The sequence below is a fragment of the Psittacula echo genome (genome assembly GCF_963264785.1).
Source record: "Psittacula echo genome assembly, chromosome: 3".
In the NCBI taxonomy this organism is placed as follows: Eukaryota; Metazoa; Chordata; class Aves; order Psittaciformes; family Psittacidae; genus Psittacula; species Psittacula echo.
In genome coordinates this window covers 8,812,906-8,839,162 of record NC_137736.1, presented here as the reverse complement: position 1 = coordinate 8,839,162, position 26,257 = coordinate 8,812,906, and the positions used below count along the sequence as shown (strand labels likewise).

Here is a 26,257-nt window from a genome sequence, read left to right as displayed (position 1 = left end):
CCCGTCCCTGAACTGCCAGTGTACTTTGGGATTCAGTTGAGGCCCATCAATCTGCTAAACAAAGCATCATTAAGGCTTAAGGAGAGGTCCATTTTGGGAGCTGTATGAGGGAAAATGAGCACATGTCAGTGGTGGTCAATATAGCAATCATTATAAAGCGTTTGGCATAGACCCCACAAACAAAACTAACCCCTTCTCCTGCAGTACAGATCCTTCTCCTTAAATAACTGCTCAAGTACCTAAATCTGCTCCACTTTCCACTCATACTGATGTCCAGAAGAGAGGGATTATCCTGTACTGCCTGATCCCTGGGTGGACAAAGCAGCACACTGGGTGAGCATCCGTCACAAAGCTCCTCTGGCACTGCAGCCATCATCCAGCAGTTCAGATGCTCATCTGAGGCTCTGGCAGCTGAACCAACCAGATCTGTACTTAAGAACACAAGCCTTGACTTTGTCAGCTGGAGGATCATCCTAATAAAAACCCCTAAGATAACAGGCCCTACCTGGCCTCCATCACAGGGTGGGCTCTCACAGGGTGAGGAGTGTCACCACGTGGATGTGCAACCCTTAGCTCAGCAACCCCAGTCCTGCTCTTTTCCAAGGGCTGGAAGAAACATGCTGAGTCCCCACAAGCAACCAAACGCTGTGTCCCCATTCACAAAGATGCAGAAGGTCCCTCCATCCATTTCCAAGTAGCCTAGCTGGCATTACAGTGGATATGATGGTACCACTGAGATGCCTGTAAGTGTACAGCCGTCTGTACAGATGCACAGCTTCCAGTTCTCCCACCTGGATGAGTGTAACAAAAATGATAAACCTTCCTCAACACTGCACATTTCCTCAGTAGGTCTCTTGATCTCAACAGTCATGACCCTGCCCTGAAACTCACCTGCAAGCACAAACCACATTATGCTCCTATCTCATAAATCTCCTATCTCATAAATCTCTTTTTTTGGAAGCTCTCCTGTCTGTATCTTTTCACATGATGACCTTCTTTGTTCCCTAGATGCACCGACTGCCCTGATTGAGAGAAATGTCATCCACAGAGCAAGTCCTACATGGGCTTTGTGATCCATCTGAGTGCAATACTGAAAGCTCCAGTGTGGGTCTCAAGGCAGTAGGGAGGTGGAGGTACAGACCAGATAAGAACAAGCCTGCACAAAACATAAGTGCCAATGTAGATGTACCTTATGAGTCCCCAGCTAGAGTGGACTCTAGTGACATCTTGCCCAGGCAACACAACAGCACACTCCCTTTCTGACACAATACACTGTCTTCACCGCCTGTGCAGCAGGTAATACTGTGATAATAGTGCTCCTATGAGGCACTGAAGACAGAGATGAAAAGCCAGGTGTCTTTATCAGATCACTTCTGTGTGGTCCCTTCCTTGTGGCATCCCAGGGCTTTACAGGCTGTGTTGCATGTATCCTGATCTTCCTTCTCAGGTGGCATTGTCACACCTTTGCTAGGTGTGACAAGGGTGTGTCTACACCATGCAATGGAATAATGCTTCTGCATGATGCAAACCACAGTGATACACAAGTCTGCAAAGTGGCAAACACAAGGACAGACATATTTTATCATGTGGTGACAGCTCCTCAGGGTAGTCCCAAGCTAATGCAGGGCTCAGAAAGGCTTACCTGCCAATACTCACAAAATGACAACTGCAGCAAGAGCTCTGTGCAGCCATGTGGAAACATCACAGAAAGCAAGTTCAGAAAAAACTGGAAAGTGCTGTTTTTTCCTAAGGAAGTGTTGGGTACTTTCTGGTACTGCTGTTCCCCATATTCCTGGGCTGCAGAAGACAAAAAGCACATGTTTCCATACTTCGGACACACCTCTAATGCACGCTCCCCTGTCAGGACCCACAGACCTGCTTGCTCCAGCAGAGGAAGGAGCTTGGGCACAGCTGAAGATGTCCAGTTCTGCTGAACTAGAAACACATGGGCTGAAATAACCCCGGCTGTAGCCCCACCTCCCAAGCCTCTCCTGCTTCCCAATTTATTTCTGCCCTTTGAGTGCAAGGCGAGGCAGTGATTCGGTGGATGCTGTCAGCCTGGATCTGCTGAGGCAGCCCATGTGACTCATGCTCCCTGCGGGCTCTGCAGTGAAGCACTCGCATCCCTCAGCCTTCAGAGCCAAATGACCCTGTGTGTTTGTTCGCATGCTCCCGAGGTCTAGAAGGGAGGAAGCTGTGCACTTCAGCCTCTTCTCATCTCCTTTTATCTCAGTGGGGAGAAAAAGAACAGTTTTCATCGTCCATTTGAGTGGCTCATCGGCCTAATGCAGCTTGCAGAGAGACAGTAGCTTCTATTCGCTCTTCTCAGAGGTTAAGGTGAATAGGAGTACCAGACATTTTTGAGCGCTCAGCTCTGGACTGGGTCCTTTCTGAGAGTATTCCCAAGTACATGTTTACCAGGAGAGACCTCAGGGCTCCTTAGTGCAATCACATCCAAGCAACACCACCAAACCACAGTGGGCTGCATTCGCTTCAAGTGCCTCAGCATCTTTCCCCAGCATCCCCCCTGAAGAAGTCTTTGGCTCTCCTCCTGTTCAGGATTACGCAGCCCTGGGAGCAGCAGTAAGGGACTCTGGAGCACAGGAAGCTTTCTCATCAATCCTCCTGGTCACTGGGAAGGCGTTTGAAAGGACCGGTCGAACCGGGCCATTCAACAATGGTTACAGGACTGGTGCCACAGACAGGGGTTCAGCTATTTAGACCATGAGACTTGCTTTGAGAATCCTGGGGCTGATGGAGGCTGATGGGGTCCATCTGTTCAGAAAGGAAAAAGCATCTTCAGTCATAGGCCTGCCAAGCTGGTGAAAGGGGCTTTAAACTAAAGTTGCTGGGGCAGGGAAACCTTGATCAATCCTGCTCCTACCAGTCTGATGCCATTGCCAGTAAGAGATGCCCAGAGCTTGGAGAGGGGTCACAGGTCAGCAGGAGGGCACCTGAACAGCAGCATAAAGGAATTCCAGCCACTCCATCCAGTAAGTCAGCTTCAGCAGGGACCCAGCTGAAATGCCTCTAAGCAAACATAGCATGGGGAATAAACAAGAGGGGGCAGAGATGTGTGCATTCTGCAGGGCTGTGATCTTATGGGCATCACAGAGACGTGGTGGGATGGCTCCTATAACTGGAGTGTTGGAATGTAAGGATACAGGCTCTTCAGAAAGGACAGGCAGGGAAGACAAGGAGAGGGTGTCACCCCCTGTGTCAGTGACAAGCTGGAGTGTGTGGAGTTCTGCCTGGGGATCGAAGAGGAAGTGAACAGAAGTTTATGGGTCAGGATTTAAGTGCAGGCAGGGACAGGGTCTGCTACAGGCCACCCAACCAGGAAGACTGAGTGGAGGAGGCCCTATATGAACATATAGGAACAGCCTCACTTTCATGAGCCCTGTTCCTCATGGGGAACCTCAACCACCCTGCTTGAGGGACAACAGAGCAGGGCCTAAGCAATCCAGGAGACTCCTTCTCCAAGTGATAGAGGAGCCAATGAGGAGAGGTGCTATGGTGCACCTTGGTCTCACCAACAAGGGCGGGCTGGTGAGGAATGTGAAGCTCAAGGGAAGCCTTGGCTGCAGTGATTACAAAGTGGTGGAGTTTGGGAACCTTAGGGCAATGAGGAGGGTGCACAAGCTCACTACCCTGGGCTTCAGGAGAGCAGACTTTGGTCTTTTCAGGGATCTGCTTGGTAGAGTACCATGGGATAAAGCCTTGCAGGGAAGAAGGACCCAAGAAAGCTAGTCAATATCCAAGAATCACCTCCTCCAAGCTCAGGAGCAATGCATCCCAACATAGAGGAAGTCAGGCAAAAACACCAGAAGGCCTGTATGGATGAAAGATTTGCTCCTGGACAAAGTCCAACACAAAAAGGAAGCCTACAGAGGGTGGAAGCAAGGGCAGGTAGTCTGGCAGGAATACAGAGAAACTGTCCAAGCAGCCAGGGATCAGGTAAAGCCATGATAGAAGGAAATCTGGCCAGGGACATCAAGGGCAACAAGAAAAGCTTCTGTAGGTATGTCAGTGATAAAAAGAAGACAAGGAAAATGTGGGCTCTCTTTGGAAGAACCTGGGAGACCTGCTTGCCTGGGACATAGTGAAGATGAGGTACTCAACCACTTATTTTGCCTTGGGCTCCACCAGGTGTTCCAGCCACACTGCCCAAGTCTCAGATGGCAAAGGCAGGAATTAGGAGAATGAAGAACCACACGATGTAGGATATCAGGTTTGAGACCATCTAAGGAACCTGACAGTGCACAAGTCCATAGGACCTGATGATACGCATCCATAGGTCCTGAAGGAGAGCCAGAGAGCTTCCCTGGCTCAGGCCAGCTGCATCCAGCGTGTCAGCAGTGCTCCTGAAATCCCAGCCTATTTTTGAAAGAGGGAAAGATTGTTTTGGTCTTGAGAAACCTCAGGCATACCTAGGCAAGCTGGGGGAACGGGTGGTAAAATGAAAACTGCATTCCTGGGTTACAAATCCAAAGAAAATAAACCGTTTTGGCTCCTTCCAGACATCATAGGATCCCAGATTAATGATTCAAGAGCTCCTAATTATCCTTTCCCTGTATGAGAACAAACAAGTAAGTGTTTGGTAATTTTGGGAAGTGGTGTAATTAAACACTGAAATTACATTTGAACGTCCTTTACAGACTGGAACTCTGCACGCTGGGATATCAGTGATGCTACAGGGCCAGGAGGAATGCAAACAGGGTCAGTAACATACTGAGAAGAGTGCGCAAAGCCTTCCATCAGTTGGGCCGTGGAGTGGGGGAAGCAGGAGGATATGCATCAAATGGCATGCAGCATCAGAACAACCATGGGCCTGACAAACTGACCCTGGTATTTCCTTTTCTCAAGGAAAATGTCATATACAAATACTAATGTATGTAACAGAGGAAAACCAATCTTTTATAAGGTGTCCAGCTGTGTAAGGACAAACATTCATCTAGAAACAAGCATCCACAAATTGAAATCCTAGTTTTTACATTGCAGACCCTTATATTTCTGTGTAGCTCATGAACAGCATTAGTCGTCTGTCCCCTGATGTGAGCTATTATCACTTGCCCATTTTGCAGATGAATTATCCGAGAAATCTCACTAAATCTTTCTGTACAGTGCTAGAAATAGAATCTCAGGTTTGGATATGATAAATCTACATTGCAGTTACTGCCTTTGCTGAAGGAATCTGCCAACATATCTGCTTGGCTGGCTTCTTGTTAGCCATTAACCACATCTCAGGAAGGACGCCAGGAAACCTGCCTGGAAGCACATCAGCACAGCCTCACGAGAGGCTATGTAAGCTATGGCTCTGAGGATGGGTTTAATCGCATCCATAACCTGTGAGAAACGTGTGTGAAACCTCCCATGGCCATTTCTCAAGGTCCCGAGCAAGAGTTGCAAACCATCAAAGCAGTGTGATGTGAATTTGGCTGTTTTCTTCATGCTTTTGCTTTTAGGATTCTGGTGTTTGTTTCTTAGTTAAAGCGCTCTTTTAGATGTTTCTTTAAGAACCCAGGGCACCTTCAGAGACAGCATTGCCCTGGACCCGCTGAACTGCTCTCCAGCAATAACTCATCTTCATACAATGAACTCTTCTAGGAAACATTTCTTACCCTGGCAGTGTAACACTGGTGTTTCTTTGGGCCTGCATGTCTGAGGGTGTTTTAGTGAGCTACTGAGCCTTTAGACAGCAGATCACTGGTCAGAGTCTGGCCTGGCTCTGTAGGAAAAACTGCTCCCAGCTCTGTGAGTCCTTCTAAGACATGAGTTGGGAGGAAGGGTGTTCTCACTTCTAGCCTGGACTTCCTAGATACACAGGGAACCCTGCACTGTGCGGCTTCAGGGTTTCCAGATCCAAACATTGGCACTCCTCTGCATGTGCATTGTCAATATGCAGCACATACACAGTTGCAATCTATCTCTTATCAAAACCAGTGAAATGAGGTGTCTGGAAATCCTAGGCAAATAAACAGAGTCTTCTAAATCCATTTAGATGAGATGGATAGATGGACGAGCATCTGCTTAGGCGCATGACAGCCTCAGGGTAACAGCTCTTCTGCCGCCAGAGTTTGTTCTGCTTCACAATACATCTTCAGTTGTGTGCCTTCATTCAAACTAAGAACTCAGCCACCTCTGCAAACACAAGAAGCCTCTTTGAGGTAAGAGGACGTGTCCCCATCCAGCTCTGCTCACCAGTCTTTGTCAGGGGTAGCCGACGCTGGGCTGCAGGACGTCCCCACCTGAGCAGAGCTGAGACAGGCAGCGCAGAAAGCATCGGAAGCTTAGTTCACTGTTTCACTGAGATAACAAGAGGATTTATTCACCCACGCAGGCAGGATAACAACTCACACTAAGGAGACTCCACTTCTGAATCAGAAGAAGATGGTAATGTGGAAGTTATCACATTAAGTAATTCACAGAAATGACACAACCGGAGCTGCACAAATGTTTACATTTGTGGATACAGACTTTCTCACTTCAAGGCATAAACCTCCCACAAATGATAGGAATTGAAAAGAAATGGCTGATGGGGGGGCTATAACTCTCCCTTCTCACCTCTCTGGCTGTTGCTGAACTGACCATTGAGATGAACCACCTCGGGGCTGTTTCATCGTGCATGCTCCTGCATGCTAAAGAATAGCCAAAGCATGGCAGCAATCATCACCACCTACCTTCCTCAAAAATATCTCATCACTTACCTGACGTAAAGCAAGATCTGTTCTAGTGGTTCCTGATTCTACTCACCATCTCTAAGGCAGGCCTCAGTCACAACAGCTAGTGCAATGCAAACAGGCCTTGTCTCAGAGATGATCTCTTTGATACCACTGGAACTGCCTTCACTGCTGTCCCTGGGCCTGAGAACCAGCTTTCTTACTCGGGACTCTCTCCTGCTGATCATACAAGCCTTAGACAAAACCCTCAGTATCCAAGGCACTTGGGATCACCTCAGCCAATATTCAGAATGATGCATGAAATCAGACCTGTCAGAGTGGGTGATAAAGCTGAGCAGACCCTGGATCCGTAGGGTCAGGTCCACTTTAGCAAACATGGTGATGCAGGAGGAGCAGATCTGTAGAGGAACACAGCTGCTGCTGAGGACTTAGTGGCCATGCTATAAATGTCTGCAGGTTTACTTCAGACTAACCCCAGCCCAAAGCAAAGCTGAAGTCTCATAGTCCTCATAGCACATTTACTGCACATCTTTCAGGAAGGTTCATCTGAATTTTTCATGTCCTCCTGATTCAAACTGAGGTGCTGATGCAGCTGCACCCTAACTGTCCAGAAATACAGACTCCCACTCTAGTTCTAATGGGGGAAAGGCATGTAGAGATTTTGGTAGGCATCCGTTCCCAAAAGAAACAAAGACAAGGAAGATGGTGGTAGTGCCTTCACTTCAATAGCAAGCAAGAAGAAAATGAGATGTCTGTTGTCCTGTGAAGACTTTCTAGCCAGGGTTGCCCTCACTGAGATGACACCCCTGGAGGGGGAGCTTTACCCCTCTGACATGACCAACCCATTCCTCTGAGCACTACTCCCCTCTATCACCTTCCTTCTTGTCCCCTTGCCCTATTTGTGGGGCCACGCTGCCGGCCGCTGATTGTAAAGACCATCCCAGCAGCTGAACAAACGGAGTCACCCTGCGCACCAGGCGTCCTGGCTACCCTTCTCTGCAAGCACCCCCCGCAGGCCCCTCTGTTAGCACCAGCTCCTTGCCTTTCCCCTCCTGTCGGCACACATCCTCCGACACCTCTACTATCTGGGTGCCTTTTCATAACCCTCTTTCTTTGGGAACGGGAGCCCGGCACCTTCTCGTCCTGCATCCCGTATTCCCAGGGACTACCAGCCTTGCCCCGTGGGGCGGGAGGGATGCACCCGAGAGGGAGCGGGCCGGGATCCGGCACCAGCAGCCCCTGCGGTTGAGCCCCGGCCAACACCAGCGCCGGGAGCCGCCGCAGGTGGCCGAGCCGCCGGGCGGGGCTGGGGCCGATGCCGATGCCGGGGCGGTGGCTCCCGCTCCCGCGCTCGGCCGCCCGGCCCGCCCCCTGGCTGCTCGGCCCGGCGGTGCTCCTGCCGCCGTCTGCCGCTGGCGCTCCCCGCCCCTCGCCCCTCGCCGTCGCCCCGCCTGGCGGATGGCCGGAGCGCGGGGCCGGGGCGGCTGCTGCCTGCGGCGTCCGCTGCGGCGGCCGGGGCCGGGGGCCGGCACAGCCGGGCAGAGGCGCGCACAGCCGCGCGGGGCGCCCGTCGCCATGGCAGCGCTTGCTCCGGCGAGAGGTAAGATGGGTCCCCCCGGCCCCCGCCGCCGCGATCGGCCCCCGCCGTCGGCCCCCGCTCCGCTCCGTCGCGCACAGGGCGGCGCCGCCGCCGCCGGGCATGGCCGCGCCCCGGGGGGCGCCCCACGGGCTCCGCGGTCCCGGCCCCAGCCGCTCCGCACCGCTTCGCCTCGCCGCCGCCGGGCGAGGCGAGGCCCGGTTCGGCCCCCCGCTTCCCTTCCGGCCGCCGTGGCCGGGCTGCCAGTGATGGGCAAAGGGAGGGGTCAGCGGGGGCAGCACCGCACCTCAGCCCAGGGCCGGCCGCATCCCCCCGCGCCCCGGGGTTCTCCACTCTTCCGTGCAGTTATTGTGGGTCACCTTACCGCTGGACCTCCAGCCCTCGCCTTCCCCTGAGTCACCAGCCCGAGGAGGCTCCCTTCGCCCTGCGGGTGGGATGGGCGGTGGGATGAAAGGGGGTCTCTGGTCGGGAAGCAGGACCAGGCGAGGATGGGTTTCCCTGACCTGGCCTTTTCTGCATCAGTTCCGGGGCTCTCCTGTCACCACGAGCGGGAGGACCGCAGCTCGGAGCAGAATTGGGCCCCAAAGCCAGCAGAGGCGGGGGGTTCCTGCCTCATTGAGGGAACAGCGTGGGCCACCAGAACAAGCTGGGTGGGAAGGGCGGCAGAAGGAGATGCTGCAGGGAAAATCCTTCCCCTGGGATTAGCTGGGCTGGCTAGCTTCATAACTGTCTCCAGAGGCCACAGGCCTCACTGCAAGAGTGATGATGGCACTGGGGGGAGAAATGATGAACTGGGGCAGAACGAAGGGCATCACAAATCCAGTCATGGCAAACTGCTCCAAGCAGGAAGGAAAGGAGGAAAAGCCTCAGGTGGTTACAGAGAGGATGAGAAAATACAGAGGAGCAGAGGGGAGGGTGAGAATGGAGCTAACTAGTCCGGTCTGGGAGCCCACTGGTCTATCCACAGAAAGATTTAAGTTCACATCTGCTCTGGTCAAGGCACAGAGCAGGCCTATCCCTTCCTGGAATATACTGCTTGGATGCCCCCTCTAGATGAAGACAGGAGAAGCCGGTCTGTGCTGGTAGGACCAGTGGTCACTGGCAAAGGTGAGTAGTCTCAGGACTAGGTTAGCAGTCTCATTCAATGGGTTTGTAACCATGGGGTGTCTGGAGACCAGAGCTGTTCAAGCAGAAATGCTCTAGGTGGGTGTGATGTGGCCAAAAGACTGTGCTTCAGGACTGCATGGTGGCACGCACCCATGGATGGGACAGCATGGGGTGACAGGCTAAATTCAAAGCACTGGTGGAGAAAAGCTGAGGTCCAAGGGCTGGCGGATCTGTCTGACAGGAGCAGGACTGGAATGGCATGGAGCAATGCAGGTCGGGCATGGCAGAAATGGCACAGTAACGCTCTGCGTGGGGTGCCGGAGACTGGAAAAGCAGGGAGCACAGCATGTCTCAGCAGCACTGGGGGGAATTGCTTGGGGACAGAGTACAGCCTGAGGTATGGAAGGACTGGTGCAAAACTGGCTTTTCTGCTCCCTGAAAGGCACAGGGGGCTCTCTGCACAGCCTAAATCATGACAAGGTGTTTGTGTGGGCAAGGAGAAAGAGTGATCTGAGGAGATAGAATTACGTTAGATTACTTTTTCTCTTTCCTCTCTTCTACAGTGAACCTCATGCCCTGAATCTCCAAGGGAACCTTTGAAAAGGATCTTCCCCTCCCCGCCATCTCCTTATTGTTTGCCAGCTCTGCTCTGTGCTGTGCAGGGAAGCTTAAAGAGCAGGCTGAGCCCTGGAGGACAGCAAAAAGGACAATGTAGTGAGGGTGCTGTGAGGTCTTGGATAGGGAACCGTCTGGATTTTGTTCCTCACCCTTCACTCTCCATTGATAGTTCTCTCAAAACCTTGGCAAGAAGCCTCTCTCTGGTCACGAGCGTGGCATTTGGTGAGAAGAATTACACACTGTGTATGAACCACCCTCACCATTTGCACAGGACCTTTGTCCTGCCTTCTGTCATCTCTGAATCTCTTACCTAGCTCCTCATCCACTAGGACGCTGGGCAGCAGCCACTTGCTACTGCCAAACTGTTTGGAGTCCCCAGCGGTCCCTGTTTGCATGTGGCCTTCACCAGTCCCAGCAGAAGGTGGTCCCTGAGACAGAAGGTCCCTGGTGGGCACATGGAAGTAAGGAGAGCTTTTTCTTTGGGGGAAGAGTGGAGACGGGGGATGAAATAGATGGGGAGGAAAAAAAAAAGTGAGCCCAAGCGAGTGAGGGGAGAAGCGCTGGCAAGTGTTCATGAGAAAGAGAGAGAAAGGTGGAACAGAGAAAAAGGAGAACAGGGGAAAAAGTTAGAACAAGGGAAAGAAATATAATCAAATAAAAGGGAAAGGGAGGACTGAAAGTGAGACACAGTTGACGGCTGTTCTGCCTACTACCTGGTGGCAATGCCTTGAGAAACCCCACCAGCGTGCATACACCTTGCATCACAGCAGCAGATGAGGAGGGACGTGGCTCCCCCAGTGCGGAGTCCCACTCTCCCTCCTACAGAACCCCAGCAGCAGGGACCAGGTGCAGCCTAGCAGGGGTGGCAGCATGGGGGACTCTGAATCAGAGTCCACCTTGCACAACAACTCCCTGTGGTGGCTGGCATGTGGGATGTTAGCCCTGTTGGCCAACTCTTGGATTATCCTCAGCATCACGGCCAAGCAACAGAAACACAAGCCCCTGGAGCTGCTGCTATGCTTCCTTGCTGGGACCCACATCCTTATGGCAGCAGTGCCCCTCACCACCTATGCTGTGGTGCAGCTGCGGCGCGAGTCCTCCGACTACGACTGGAACGAAAGCATCTGCAAGGTCTTCGTCTCCACATACTACACTCTGGCACTGGCCACCTGCTTCACCGTGGCCTCCCTTTCCTACCACCGCATGTGGATGGTGAGGTGGCCAGTCAACTACCGGCTGAGCAATGCCAAGAAGCAGGCTCTGCATGCTGTCATGGGTATCTGGATGGTATCATTCATCCTCTCCACCCTGCCCTCCATCGGCTGGCACAACAATGGCGAGCGCTACTATGCCCGTGGCTGCCAGTTCATTGTCAGCAAGATAGGGCTGGGCTTCGGTGTCTGCTTTAGCCTCCTTCTGCTCGGAGGAATCGTCATGGGCTTGGTGTGCGTGGGTATCACTTTCTACCAGACCCTGTGGGCACACAGAAGACGCCAGCAGTGCCGCCATCAGAGGGCAGAGGAGGCATCATCCTGCTCTTCATCAGCACACACCACTTTCAATGTGCCAGCCATTGTAGTGGAGGATGTACGTGGCAAAAGGAGGTCTTCACTGGATGGCTCCGAGTCAGCCAAGACCTCTTTGCAGATGACCAACCTCATCAGCGCTATTGTCTTCCTGTATGACACGCTCACTGGGGTGCCTATCTTGGTAAGCAGCAAGTTCTCCCTTCCCCTTCAGACTCTGCAGTTTAACTAGGATTTCCATTTCTCTCAGGTTTCAGAGAAAGAGAGTTTTCTGTCCAGCAGCCAGCCACGGTGTTGCCGAATCTGCATTATTCTGGGGGCCGGTTTTAAAGATTGCAGTAATTCTCTCATCCTTCTGCAGCAGTATTTTTGTAAGACAAGCTGAAGGCTGGGGTGTACACACACAGAGCTAAAACCACTGTGGAAGTTTCAAGCGGTTAGGAGGAGAGAAAATTATTCTGCAAACTTACAGGGGGATCTAGCTCTGTAAAAACAATGAGATTTCTGTTTCTCCCATTTGCTTCTGGAGAACTGATACCCAGCTTTAAGAGCTGTTGCAGCCAGTTTTCTTTTTCCTTCTGCTTGTATAGTCATAGTCAGCATTCAGGTTTTGGCTGGCTGGTTGATTCTCTGCAAAACTGGAGGGCTGGGGAAGTTCTCAAAGGGAACCATTAGGAGAGCAGAGGCTTAGTAACAGCTTTGCTTTCTTTTTTCCAGTGGCTGTGTCCTTTGTTAGCACCTATTTAGCTCCAGTTTATAATGAGCACAGGGAAAAAAGGGATGCAAAAACCAGGTCTTATATTAGAGATCTGACAGCTTGGAATATGATCCAGCAAACCTGAGGCAACACCACAAGAATGGGGTAATTACTTAACAAATCCTTTACAGACAGATTATGTTCTACTACAGATTGACTCCTGGTATCATTCTCCCTTGATCCCCACTTCTGTCTTCTTTCTCAGTGTTGTTTCTCTCTCTTACCTCGAAGGTTGTGAGCTTTTTCAGCCTGCGCTATGATACGGCCCCAACCTGGATGGTCCTGGCTGTGCTCTGGTGCTCCATGGTACAGACCCTGCTGCTCCCCTCCTTCATCTGGTCCTGCGAGCGCTACCGAGCAGATCTCCGCACTGTGTGGGAGCAATGTGTGGCCATTATGTCTGAGGAAGATGGAGATGATGGTAAGGACCTCACCACGCCACAGTCACCTTTCTTCACTAACCCCCTCCGTAAAAGACTACAGAGGAAAGAGAGGTTTGCCTTGTGAAAAGAACGTGACTGCACCAGGAGTGGTGGTGTGGGTCGCTAGGACATGTTATAGCTTAGGGTTGGCAACCATGAGAAAATATATTCTGGAGAAGGCTCTGCCACTCGCTTCCTGCCTTAGGACTCATTAGCATCCAGGAAAAACTAGTGCAACAGTAGATGCAAGAGTAAAGACCATGCATACTGCTGCCAAACCACAACAAAAGTGGCCCTTGGCCAGCTCACTGATCCAAAGGTCCAAGTTCTAACAGTGAGCAGTTCAAAAGCAAGACAGAAGAAACAGGGCAACCTCTGGGTGCTGTAGTGCTGCTGTAAGCAGAAAGATGAGGTCCTTTTTCACAGGTGAGCCCTGAGGGCTGCAGGTAGGGCAGCGGGAGTCAGACAACCGTTAGGATGGCTTCAGGATTTTCTGGTAACACTCTTCTGGTCGAAAAGCGTTGACTGCTGTTCTCTTCTTTGCCAACAGATGGTGTGTGTGATGATTATGGCGACGGCAGGATCTGCAAAGTGAGGTTTGATGCGAACGGCGCTGCAGCTGTGAAGCGGGACTCCCGGGACATCAAGCTGCTACCCATGCACCACATGTTATTGCCCCAGGACAAGGTGCACTACCTGCAGGTGAGCTGAGAGCTATGAGGGGCAGCCCCACAACCCACTTCCTTCTCTGTCAGTCTCCCACACCTTTGTGTCCTTTTGACTCCCCTGAGAAAGCCTCAGCTACTCTCCCTTCCTGTTCTGTCTGTTCAAGTTTTCTATCACCTGCCTCCTCTGTTTTCCAGGTGCCCCTCTCTCGAAGAATGTCACATGATGAGACTAACATCTTCTCCGCCCACCGCTCTGCTCCATCCTTCCTACACAAGTGGTCTTCATCTGATGACATTCGCATTCCCACTCCCCGCAAACCCGGCAGCCCCATCTTCTTGCCTCCTCAGCTGCATGACTACCAGCACCGCCAGCAGCCCCCAGAAGATGAGCTGACAACCCTACGGCAGTTTTTGGAGGGGGGCCTGGTGCCCCGGGGCTCCAGCGCCTGCTTCTTCCGAGATGAGATCACCACATTCATTGACGAGACACCGCAGCCCTCCCCAGCCTGCAGCCCACGGCACTCCCGTCTCCCGCTCGCATCACGCCGCGATCGCCGCCTCTCCCTTGGCAGCAGAGAGGAGGAGAACACCGACCGGCCACGGCGCTGCTCCTTGGCTTGCAGCGAAGCCTTGCAGCTGCAGGATGGAGAGCAGGCACTGTGTGAAAGGACCCTTGAGGCCAGCGAGCCACAGACCTTCCAGGATCCCAAACTATGAGAGACAGCATCAAAAACATTCAGTGCCATCATGATTTTTAAATGAAACTTCAAGTGTTCCCTTTGTCCTGGGACCTGATCGCTAATTTGCATTCTCATCCTTCTCACCAGCAGGCAGGAACATGGCAGCCCACGCTGGTGGTGAAAGAAGAAGTGGGACACGGACTGCAGAAGAGCGATATGGACGGATGAACAGCCAGCCTGTGCCTGCTCTCAGGTTATAAACACACCCTCCGCTGCCATCACCACTTGGCACCCTCGCCAGTCCAGTCCCTTTGTGAATTCCACCCTCACATCCGCTCTGCCCGAAGAGACGAGGCAGGCACAGAATGGTATTAAAATTCTATATTTGGAGTGTCAATCGTGTGTCTGTTTTTAAAATAATATATTAGTAATAATTTTGTTTCCATAGAAACAAAGTGACTGGCCTAATGTTTAATGAAGCTTCACGGGCTTCTGGAAGGGAAATGTGGAACGTGCGAGGCTCCTTTCCTTCCTCTCCATCCCTCTCTCGTCAGTGCATCTGGAAGGCAGCAGATGCTTAGCAGCCCAGGGAGGGGAATGAAGCCCATAGAGGAGTTGTCACAGGATTCTGTGTGAAAAATTTTCCTCTCCAGGGGAGAGCAGCTAAGCAGGGGCAGCCTCGGTACTTTCTAATATTGCTCAGCAAAAGCTATTGCTTTGAGGGAACCCCAGGCTTGAAAGGGAAATCTCTCCAAAAAGACCCTCGCCCATAACATCTTCTTTCAGCGGTGCAAACTCTTGATTCCAGTGCAAACTTTGCATGAAAAACAATGGCCCAAACTTCTCACCCAAACAGGAAAGCTGACAGAGGCTTTAGGGGAAGGCTCTCGACTGCCCACGCTGTCAAAACTGGGAGAGGTGAAGTCTGGAGCAGGCTTCTGTCCTGCAAAAAACTCTTGGAAGGGAGGCACAGAGTTAGCATGTGAGAGATAACCCTTCTCCCGCCCAGTGCTGACTGTAGTTCCAGCCATGGGCAAGGGCTTGGCTTCATCGGAGGAGAGCAGGAGATGGGCAGCCCTTCACCTCCAAAGCACTTCTACATATGATGGGACTTGGTCTATGAACGGTCAAAGCCTGTCCCTGGCGTCGGTTCTGATACGTTAACCATAACCTCGTGTGATATGTCTCCCTCCTGCTCCTCCACCCAGCACCGCCCGCCGGCCCGCCCGGCCCGGCCCCTGGGGTGGGCCTAGCCCGGGGCCCGCTAGGACGCCTGCCCGCCCCGGACCCCTCTCCTCCTCCTCTTTCTCCTCGGCTCTGCCATGGTCTCACGCCTCTGCCTCTGCCTGCTGCTCGCCGCCGCCGCCGCCACGTCGCCGGGCCGCTTGGTTCCCTATGACCTGCTGTACGCGGACGGCGTGCGGGCGTACTTCGCCCGGGACTGGGCGCGGGCGGCCGAGCTGCTGCAGCGCGCCCTCCACAGCTACGCGGGGTTGCGGGCTGCTCTCCGCGCCTGCCGCGCCGCCTGCCGCCGGGAGGCGGCCTTCCTCGGCGGGTCGCCGGGGGCCGGGCCGTGGGAGGCCGCCCTGTTCGGCCCGGTGCTGCAGCGCGCCGATTGCCTCCAGCACTGCCTGGGGCGCCGGCTGGGCGCCGCGCCGTCCGCCCACCGAGCCAGCCGCACCATCCGCCGCGACTTCGAGCGTCGGGAGCCCTACAACTACCTCCAGGTGGCCTTCTTCCAGGTGGGGAGCAGAGGAGGTGGGGGGCAAGGGCACCCTGCGGGAGAATCCAGGTCACCCTGGATTGGGGTGGGCGTGAAGAGGAGGCCCGCGGGAGTGTGACAGGCGCTGCTGCCTTCTCTCCACAGCTGAAGAAGCTGGATCAGGCCGTATCCGCCGCTCACACCTTCTTCGTTGCTAATCCCCAGCACCTCCAAATGCGGGAGGACATAGAGAAGTACCGGCGGATGTCAGGGGTGAGGTCAGACAACTTTCGAGACCTGGAGGCCACGCCACACTGGGTGAGGGTTCAGTGCAGAGCCAGGCATCAGCAGCTCTTATCCCATCCTAGGGACCAGACTGGGACCCTGAGCTGTTTCCATACAAGAGCCACAGCTTGAGACGGAGCCCCACACATAGAATCATAGAATGATTTTAGGCTGGAAGGGACCTTTGAAGATCACTGTAGTCCGATGTTCTGCTGCAGGCAGTGACCCCTTCCACTAGAGCAGGTTGTTCCAAGCCCTGTCCAACCTGGTCTTGAACAGTGCCAAGGATGGGGCAGCCACAGCTTCTCTGGGCAACCAGTGTCTCACCACCCTCATCATAACAAATGTCTTCCTTATCTCCAATCTAGATCTGCCCTCTTTCAGTTTAAAACCATTGCTTCTTGTCCTGTCCCTACAGGCCGTGGTCAAAAGCCTTGCTCAGTCTTTCTTAACCTCCCCCCTTTTTAGAGTTGAAAGGCTGCAAGAACGTCTCCCTGAAGCCTTCTCTTCAGGGTGAAGAAAAACCATAGCAAGTGTGCCACAGAGACCTTGGCGACAGTTACAGCAGGCTGCAGGGCCTTGGAGAGCTGTGTTTGGCTTAAGCCCAGAAGATGAGCTATTACTGCGTGGTGGGCTGTGTGTAATCGGGCAGGCCCCTAGATGTCAGTACTACCCTGTGAGCGACTTGAAGGCTCAGGCATCCTTTGGTGTCACCCAGGCTGATGAGGGACCTGGATCTGTCTTTCACAGGAAGCATATGAGGCTGGGGTACAGCACTACGATGCAGATGAGTACCTGCAGGCTGTGGCCAGGCTGGAGGAGTCGCTCACAGAGGCGCTGTCAGCACTGGAAGAGTGTCGTGCCCTATGTGAAGGGCCTTGGGAGGATGAGGATAATGAGGAGGAGGAGGAGATGCAACCTGGCCTGTACGAAGCCATTGCAGGTAGCATTAGATGCACAGAGGATTGGGTAGGAAGGCCGTGCTTCCCACACTGGATGCGCCCCATTTCCCAGTGCTCCTGTCCGGAAGAAGTGTAAGCTACTGCCTTTCTTGCTCCTCTCTCTTGCAGCCCATTATATTCAGGTTTTGAAGTGCAGACAGCAGTGCGTTCTTGAAATTGCCACAAAGCCAGGGCGGATTTCTGCCACGGAAGATTTCATCCCTTCTCATCTTGATTTACTGCAGTTTGCCTACGATCAAGGTGAGCAGAGCCACAACCCAGCATGTGTTGCTGTGGCACCCCTAAAGTTGCCCTTTTCTTCTGGGCCTGGAGGGCAGCATGTCATGGGAGAAGTGGCACATTCAGCTGAGCTCTACCTGTCTCTCCCTCCTTCTAGCCCTCAACCAACTCTTCCCAGAACCTCTGTTTTCTTTCTCAAACCTGTGGCCATCTTGGGAGAGGTACCTTGTGGTCCACTTCAGTTTTACTTGTGCAGCTTCTGTAATGTGTGGCTGTTCCCACTTCTTTCTTCCAGCACTCTCTTATTTTCCCTTGCACCAACTATCTGCTGTGTACTTTATACTCCCTTTTTCAGTACATGGCTCCAGACCAGGCCCCCGCTTCCTATCTAGGTCATGCATATGTATCTCATCTCAGCAGTGGTGTTCCTTCTGAGTCAGCCTGTAGTCCCAAAAGTGGGATTGTTTACCTCGTGTGCAAAATGCCAGTATAAACACAGAGTCGTGGTATTTTATTTACTTGCTCTTTTGCAGAACATAGGGTGCTAGGTGGCAGCTGCACAGGGCAGGCATGCCCTCATTCTGCATACATCAGAGTCTGTACCAGGGGGGTTGGAACTGGATGAGCTTAAGGTCCTTTCCAACCCTAACTATTCTATGATTCTGTACATTTGATAGAATAAAGAAATTACTTTTCATTGGTCAGAAGTTGATGAATCATGATATCAATTAGTACTCTATCTTCTCTGCATTAAATTGTCCTCTTTTGCTATGTAAATGAGCGTGCATGCTCCCTGAGGGTGTGGAGGGGGCAAGCCCTTTCGGTCCTAAACTGAGTCAGTGCTCACAGTCTCCCCCTGCCACCTTCACCTTTCACTCTGTTACCACCGTTTCTGCTGACTTGTTTCTTTGATAATCATCCAGTCTTTGGCACCCTCTGGGGCAAGCCCCTTTCATCAGTCCTTTAGTTCCTCTTTCTAGGTTAATGTGGTTAGTAAGGAATGCATTGCTTATACAAAGTCCTGTTATTAAATCCTGTTTTGCTAAGTGATATTGTTAGTCTTACTTTGCAAGCCAGATACTGTTATCACTATGGCAAATTACCAATATCCCTGTACATCAAGCCCTGCCTTCCCTCACTGATCTGGTAGCTTGTCATGATATTGGTCATTCTGTCACCCTGTCACTTTCACATGTCCCTCAGCTCTTCTCTTGGATACCTCTGCTCCTTTCTACATTGTCCCACCTGTCCCATCTCTTCTGTCAGACCACTGGTAAAACTTGTATTTCAAAGAAGCCTCCAGACCTCTCATCATGTCCATTGGGTGAGGGAGGTGGGACCATGTGTACTCTGTTGTAAGGCCTCCTGCTGTCCAATCCCATGCAGGGTGTTGGCTGCTGCTGGCCTATACATGTATGCTGCTAACATTGACTCTTTCAGAGACATATCTGTTCTTTTCTGTTCCTGCACAAGTTGGGAACCAGGCACTGGCTGCTGAATGTGCTGCTTCCTACTTGCTCTTCTATCCCATGGACGAGCTGATGTTGGAGAAGATGAACCAGTATCGCACAGAACTGGGGGAAGACATGGCTGTCACAGCCAGAGAGGTAGTTACAACCCCAGGTCTGTACTTTTTGGCCCTCCTCTGTCCCATACAACAGGATCAGAGTCCAGGAGACAAAAAGGGAAACACGTTTCACTGCAGATGTGTGCCAAGCCCAGGAGTAAAGAAACTGGAGCCTGAGTTTACTTCTAGTCTGTACCAGGCAGGGTCCCTTCAGGACACAACCTGGTTTTCAAAGTGCACAGCAGTGTGTTGGGGCAGCTTTCTGCCCTATAGAGGGATGGGCTTGTCTTTTATCAGGTGGTTGTTTAACAGCCCTTTTGCTTCCTTAGAGTATTCAACATTATGTGCAGAGATCTTTGATGGAGAAGAAGTTGATTTATTATGCAGTGGAGCATCTAGGAGGAACTTTTAATGACCCTGTAAGTATCGGTATCTTCTTAATCTTCCTGCCCTGATTTCACCAATAGAGTTAACCAGAATTCATTTCAATGGCACATGATCCAGAAAGGATCAGATGTTGATGAGAACGACCCCGAGTCCTTACGAGGGGGGTCTGTAGGCCTTTCCACTGCTCCAGGGCTGCAGTTAGTTTGAAATTGCTGCTGTAATCATATGCATAGCCCACTGTGGTTGTTGTCAGAAGCAGGCCAGAACCATTGGTCTGGTATTCACTGGAGAAGTGGGACAAGGAACTGACTGTTTGACATGATCCAGTGTGGGAGAATGTTATGTTCTGAACCATCTGCATTTGTTTCTACAGGATCTTTGGACTCCAGATGAGCTGATTCCTGAAAACCTAAAGGAGAAACACAGGTAAGGTTGCCAAGTTGAATAGGACAGAAATGTAAGTGTTGGAAGTAGGGGATGGTACAAGGAACAGTAATGCCTACTGAGGAATGGACTAAACAGGATAAGGAAGGGTGTGAAATGCTACCACAGAGGATAGTTAGGCATAGCTCTGTGTTCTGACAGCCCTGGTCTCTGTTTTTTCCCTTGCTCCCGAGAGAGGATCAGGAGAAGCAAAAGCAGGAAACTCTGGATGTGGAAGAGAGGGATAAGAAAGGTAAGTAAAAGAGCTTGAGGAAGGACTTGGATGCAGTCAGCCAGACTTAGCCCAGCTAAGTGCTGTCTTTTCTTCCATTCTCAGACACTGGAATGCTAGCATAGATGCAGACTGACTCGAATGGCTCAGCAAGTCCTCTTACTGTTTCTTTTCTCCCTCTTTGATGCATGTGTAATCTTGCAAAATCTCACTGTGTATGTCTCTGGGATGGGAACTCAAAGAGCACTGTGGCTGGAGAAGCTGAGAGCAGTGATGCCTGAATACATGACAAGTCTATGGACATGCAGATCCCTGTTCAGTGTGGCATGAGTGTCTACACCAAACCTGGTTCAACTCCACCAGCCCAACTTCAAACACCATTTTTCTGAAGGAGACAAGGGGAGATGGGGGGGAAATGGAAACCGGAAGCAGACTGTTCGGCTTGGCCAAGTCTTTCCCTGAAAAACACAAGTCCAAAAGTTTTGTGGCTAAATGCTGTAGACTGTAGTGCAGAGTACCATGTTCTTCCTGGTCCTCTGTTCTCATGCGTGGACACACAACCTCTTGCAGGGGTCTGCCCTGGAGTCTTTGCTTGAAATGATCCCAAGTGGTTCTCTGCTATGATACATGGGAGAGCAGATCATTCTGAGGGACTAAGTGCCTTAGAATTCTTGACCATCCAGAGGTCAGAGATGGGGGAGAAAAAAGGCCAAAGATCAAAAGACCAGATCACCAACTAATAACCCATTGCTTCTCTTTGGGGCTGAAGAAAGTAGAAAGATTCACTGGTGATAATTTTGGGATGAGATGTGTGATGGAAAGGAGGGTTGATGGAGGTGTTTACCTGCTTCTTTTCTCCAGAGCCTCACCCCAGTAGGCTGGACCTGTTCTGCTGCTGCCATCCACAGTGCACTCAACTTTTCCCTGCTGCTCTCCTAGCAGGCCCCAGGTTTCTGCTGGCTCCTGAAGCACTCGCTGTAGGCCAGCTTCCTCAGCTGATGCTCTGGTTCCCCTGAAGCATGTGAGGGGTGCGAGTGGCCCAGGTCTGCGAAAAACGGGCACTTCTGGGGAACTGTCCTCTCTTCTCAGAGAATGTAGTGTCTCTCCACTTCCTTATCCAGACTGGGGGTTGGTGTCTCAGGGCTTCTTGTCCAAAGCTTGCTCACGCCTATCTGTACTTGCTTCTCAACAGGGCCTTTGCCTTTTGAGGATATTTCTATCACGATGGATTCCCACCAAATGAATGGAACCCAGAGGGTAGTGTTTGACAGAGTGTTGATGGAGTCTGAGTGTAAGGACCTTCTCCGGCTGGCAAAGGTGAGGCCTGGGTCTTCTCAGAATGCAGGACTGCAGCATTCCCATGGAGGAGAGATGGCAGCCTAAGGTGTGTCATCTCTACCCTTCTAGGCCGCAGGAGAAGCAGGAGATGGCTACCGGGCAAGACGGTCACCTCATACCCCACATGAGAGATTTGAAGGCTTAACTGTTCTGAGGGCCATGCAAGTAAGTGGCTCTGTGAGTCTGACACCTTCCTAATTGTCCAGAAACAGTGTTTGTCACCCAAATGTTTGTCTCTGTGGAGTGCACTCTGGATGGAGACATGGGAGTGTTATCTTCCTCACAAGCACATGTGGAGTCTCCCCTCCACGATCATGTTTTGGCATGTTTTACGTGGCGGACTTGATAAATGCTCCTGTTCCTGTGACACAGGGTTTCAGGATTGTTGCTTGTCCCTGCACAGTCTTATAGACATGCTTAGCTGATAATTGGAGAATAAGATGAAGGGAGCTTCTGGAGATCTCTAATGGGACCCCCTGCTCACAGAATGGCTAATCCAGAGCTAGATGAGATCCTTTAAGGTTTTGTGCAGGCAAGTCCTGATCATCTCTGGGAGTGATGATTCCCCAGCCCCTCTGGGCACCTGTTTCAGTGCGCACCACTCTGAGGAAGACTAAGTTTTCCTTTATATCTAACGAAAATTTTCCTTGCTGCAGCTTTTTGCTTGTTGCCTCTTGTCTTTTCAGTGGCCAAAAAGAGAAGAGATTATCCCCATCTTCTCTGTAATGCCCTTATAGATGAAAGGAGACTGTAGTTAGATCCTCCTTCTGACTGTAGTTAGATCCGCCTTCTCTAGGCTAAAGAAAACCATCTCTTTCAGCCTTTTTAGACGTGCTCCAACACCTCTGCCATCTTAAGGTCCTTCCCTGAAGACTCACTCCAGTTTGCTCGTATCGCTTGTGCACTGAGGGACTCAAAATGATGCTGCATTCCAGGTGTGGCTTCATGTGCTGAGTAGGAGGGAATTGCTGTGCTGTAAAGGTGTACTCCTGATATACATTTACATGAGAAAACATGTTCTTTTCTTCAATGTGTGCCCACAGGACTTTTACACAGGTCTCTTCTTCTGTACTGTGTACGTTTACCCATCATTTTTTAGAGTGTCTTTTTATGCAAGTATTTTAACAGCATTGTTTTTCACTTGTAGCTGGCCCAGAATGGGGACGTGGACTGGAGAGATGCCAAATTGCTTCTGCAGGCCAGTGAGAAATCACGGAAAATCATAGAATCCTATTTTACTCCTGGAAAGAAACTGCATTTCTCCTTCACACACCTTGTGTGCCGCACAGCCGTAGATGGTAAAGAATCCTTCACCCTGTTAGCACCCGTCTCCTGGAGAGTACCCTAAGTTCCAGCCATGTACTCTCAGGAGACTCTCTTCCCTTTACTCTCCCTATGCCCCTTTCTCTCTGCCTTGTTTTTAACTGAAACTGAAAATACCCGTATTCTTTTCTGTGACTCCCATTTGCAGAGGAACAGGAAGGTCGCATGGATCTTAGTCATCCCGTCCATGCTGATAATTGTCTCTTGGATCCTGAGGGGCAAGAGTGCTGGAAAGAACCACCTGCCTATGTGTACAGGGACTACAGGTAAGAGAAGAAAGGGACCTGCATTAGATCATGTGGAGATCAGAATGTCTCCTCAGCCTCACCTGAGGATGAGCTCAGCTTATAGAAACCAGGTGATGGGTTGATGGCTCAAAGCCAGCCAGGACTGTAGCATCAGGCCTGAGGCTGCATCAGTGGCTTCAGAACAAGGAGTGAAACAGCTTCCCTAGGCTGGGAAGATTTGCTCTTTCTGCCTCCTCAGATCCAGCATTAATGGAGAGCAGAATGATGCTGGAAGGCTGCACAGACTAGAACCATGATACCAGATCATGATCCTTGGGCATCCAGAAATCTTATTTCCCTTTTCTTTGAGTGGTAGCTGTACCCAGAGTAGAAATCTTTGAGCAGCCTATGGTAAACATGTGGGACTTGGAGGGAATTCCAGTATCACTGAGTCCATTTCCCTTCTGGTATAGATGCTGACTTGGTATAGTCGGATTGTAAAGTTACCAGGCTCTATCATGTAACTGGTGAGATCTCTGTCCCTTCCCTGGGAAAGCTGTCCTGTCACCTCACTCCTCCCTGAGGAGTGGGCTTCTCTGACTTTTCCTTGAATAAATGTTAAAGCATCTTCCTGGGATCTCTGCCGCTGAGTTATTTCCAGGAGTATTCCTGTCCTTTTGCAGAGTCAATTATAACTGACCAAGGAGCTCACAAGGGCTGAGCTCTTCCAGTGTCCTTTTGAAATATGCCCCTGTGCTGCAAACTTCCTGGATCTCTTCTCTGTATTTGTGTTATAGTCATTAATTATTGAACAGAATTGGGCCCAGGGGTCCAAGAGTCCCAGTAATCCTCCTACAGGCAAACAGTACTCCTTTTGGTGCCAGTGTTGCACTACTCACTGTGTGCTGTTCACGTGCTGTTCTTCACCTTTCTACTCATTTCCCTATGGCACTGTTCTCAGTACTTTTACTGCAGTCCAAGCTGCTGAGATCAACCATTTCCCTGGGAAACCAGCTGTTTTGTCAATGCTTGTGTGGCCATCCCAATTTCCTTTTAGTGCCCCCATTTTATATTGTGAGACTTTTTACATTTACCACTTGTCCCACAATAATCCACGTCAGAAATGGAGTCTAAAGCCCTCCAGACTACTCCAGTTAGGCTGACAGTGCTGTTTATGCTTCAGCCATTATCCTTACCCTCCTGCCCTTTCATGCCTGTGACAGCTCTCCTTGCTTTTCCGCAGTCATGTTACCACCCTGACTTCACTGTCTTATTAAACCCCTATGACATAAGAGCTATGCCTTCCTGGCTTTCAGGGCTGGTAATCCTCTCACTGTCCTTATGTCCTTAATGTTTTGCTTCAGCAGCCACAGTGGTGATTTCTATTTCTTTCTCCCAGTCCCAGTGATGACCTTCCCTTCCTCTGACATTTTCTATCAGCTTAGTTGAATGCCAAGAAGAATGCAAATAGCTTGTAGTCCATTCTTTCACCTAGTCAACTGTGATCTTACCTCACTGCACACTGGCCTCACTACTTTGTTGTCTAACATTAGTAAAGAAATATCTTGTTTTGGTTTTCTTTTTTTGCTTGCACTAAGCCTCTTCTTGACCATTCTTATGTTACCCTGAAATTCCTTCACTCTTAAAACATGGCTTTCTTTGCTGATCAGTCTCCTCTTCCAGGCTTTGCATTATTCCCAATCTTTAAACATAAACATCATGCCAGGTCAGAATGAAGGTCTGTGTAGTCCAGGGCATTGTCACAATGGTGCTACAGATGCATGCTGCAGAAGATTCAAACCAAACCAAACCAGGACAAGTGTGTAGATGTAACTCTCTGGAATATTCTCTTAGCTTCCTGTGGCTTGAAGCTCAGGGACCACCTGAGTTAGGCACTGTTGTATTTAACACCCTCAAATGGATTCTGCTAACTGGTCTGCTTTTGAATCTGTGGTATTCACAGCCTCCTGTGACAAGGAGCATGGGGAAGCACCTGGGAGGAATGAGCTTCACCTTCTCATATGTCTTCTTTGTTTTTGTCTGCAGTGGCATTCTCTACCTCAATGATGACTTCCAAGGTGGAGGCCTTTTCTTCACTGAAATGGACACTGTGACTGTCACAGTAAGTCTGGGAGTAGCCATAAGAGGGAGAGAGGACAGAGTGTGAGACTTGGTCTGGGCGGGAGGAAGCTAGTTGGTTGCTGGATCCCACCATTCCAAAACCAATCCAGTACTGGTGCTGTGGCAGATTCAAATAGGAGCACCTAAAGGCAAATTGAGGCAAATGTCAGACAGAAGAGAGGTTAACTCCTTCTTAGCTGAGATGGTCCAGGTTCTTCCAGTCTGTGGGTGTCTGCAACCTGTGTTGTCCCTTTGATTCTGTCTGTTCCTCCCCAACATCTGCTTTGCTTATAGACTGGTAGTGGTTACCTGGTGGCTCTCTGCTGTTCTGAGTTACCAGAGACAGCATAACCTCCATAGAAAGGCCATTTGCCCCAGAGCAGGAGGCTGCTGGCTTCATTGTCTGTTCTTTCTCTTCTGGCAGGCCGAGGTGCACCCTAAGTGTGGGAGGCTGGTAGCCTTCAGCTCTGGCAAGGAGAACCCCCATGGCATCTGGGCAGTGAGACGTGGAAGGCGCTGTGCCGTTGCTCTCTGGTACACACACTCCCAGGAGCACGCTGAGCAGGTAAAGGACCAGGCTGGAGAAAGGGTTACAAGTACTTCCAAGTGAGATCAAATCCCCCCAGAGAATGGCTTGTGGGCTTTCCCATGGAGCAGGGCCTAGTGCAGTAGCTGGGGGTTGTCCTCTGACAAGATACCTGGTGGAGGGACTAGTCTCTGATGGATCCTGCAAGAGAGAATGGGCTCTAGGTGGGTTGGATGGATGTGGCAAAGATGAGATGTGTCTTGTCAGCCCCTGTGAGCCAGGACCCTAGCAGGGAGGGGTTCACATCATCTCTGTCTCCATGGCTGTAGGAACGAATGAAGGCAGAGGAGCTGATAGAGCAGAGGGCTGTGGAGCAGGACCAGACTGATAGAGAAGAACGTCAAGGAGCTGATGGCAGTGGGAGATCCTCCTCAGAGCCTCCTGTTCCCAGCAGTGAAACCAGGTATACAAGCCGGAGACACAGGCCTGGCTTGGAGAGGACACAGCATCCCAAGGAGCTGCGGGCCAGAGATGAGTTCTGAGTAACAAGGGGCCCCAGGGGCAGGATTAGCACCAAGTCATGGTAGCACCAGGACCACAGAGGCCTGGAGCAGTGTATTAGCATGCTAGAGCCGTAGTGATGGGGAGGGATGTAGCTTTCTTCTTTGTGACATCCCAGCAGCTGAAAAATGGGAGCAGGGACAGAGTTATTAAAGTTGGTGACACCAGGAACTTTCTTCACTGCCTCACCACACTGTCTGTGCCACTTGGAAGTCAGAAGGTAGGGTCTCCTCACCCCACTCCTTGCAGTGCCAGCTTCTTGGTCATCCAGGGCCAAATCTGAGAGGGGGAGGAGGAGCCTGGGGTCTTTCAGCAAGGGCCGTCTTCAC

The 26,257-nt window shown here is 51.2% G+C and overlaps 2 protein-coding genes across 2 annotated transcripts; both read left to right on the top strand.

Moving 5' to 3' along the window:
- Window positions 1-10,872: 10,872 nt before the first annotated feature.
- On the top strand, window positions 10,873-14,092 carry GPR162 (G protein-coupled receptor 162; the record flags this gene model as incomplete). Its single annotated transcript, XM_080613760.1, has 4 exons — window positions 10,873-11,712; window positions 12,517-12,706; window positions 13,258-13,409; window positions 13,571-14,092. The coding sequence occupies 4 exons, from the start codon at window positions 10,873-10,875 to the stop codon at window positions 14,090-14,092; spliced, it is 1,704 nt and encodes a 567-aa protein (XP_080469886.1).
- Window positions 14,093-15,377: 1,285 nt separating this feature from the next.
- On the top strand, window positions 15,378-25,909 carry P3H3 (prolyl 3-hydroxylase 3; the record flags this gene model as incomplete). Its single annotated transcript, XM_080613830.1, has 15 exons — window positions 15,378-15,797; window positions 15,923-16,075; window positions 16,793-16,985; window positions 17,113-17,244; window positions 18,697-18,830; window positions 19,120-19,209; window positions 19,551-19,603; window positions 19,795-19,853; window positions 21,025-21,149; window positions 21,240-21,335; window positions 22,318-22,468; window positions 22,642-22,759; window positions 24,767-24,842; window positions 25,266-25,406; window positions 25,697-25,909. The coding sequence occupies 15 exons, from the start codon at window positions 15,378-15,380 to the stop codon at window positions 25,907-25,909; spliced, it is 2,154 nt and encodes a 717-aa protein (XP_080469956.1).
- Window positions 25,910-26,257: the final 348 nt, after the last annotated feature.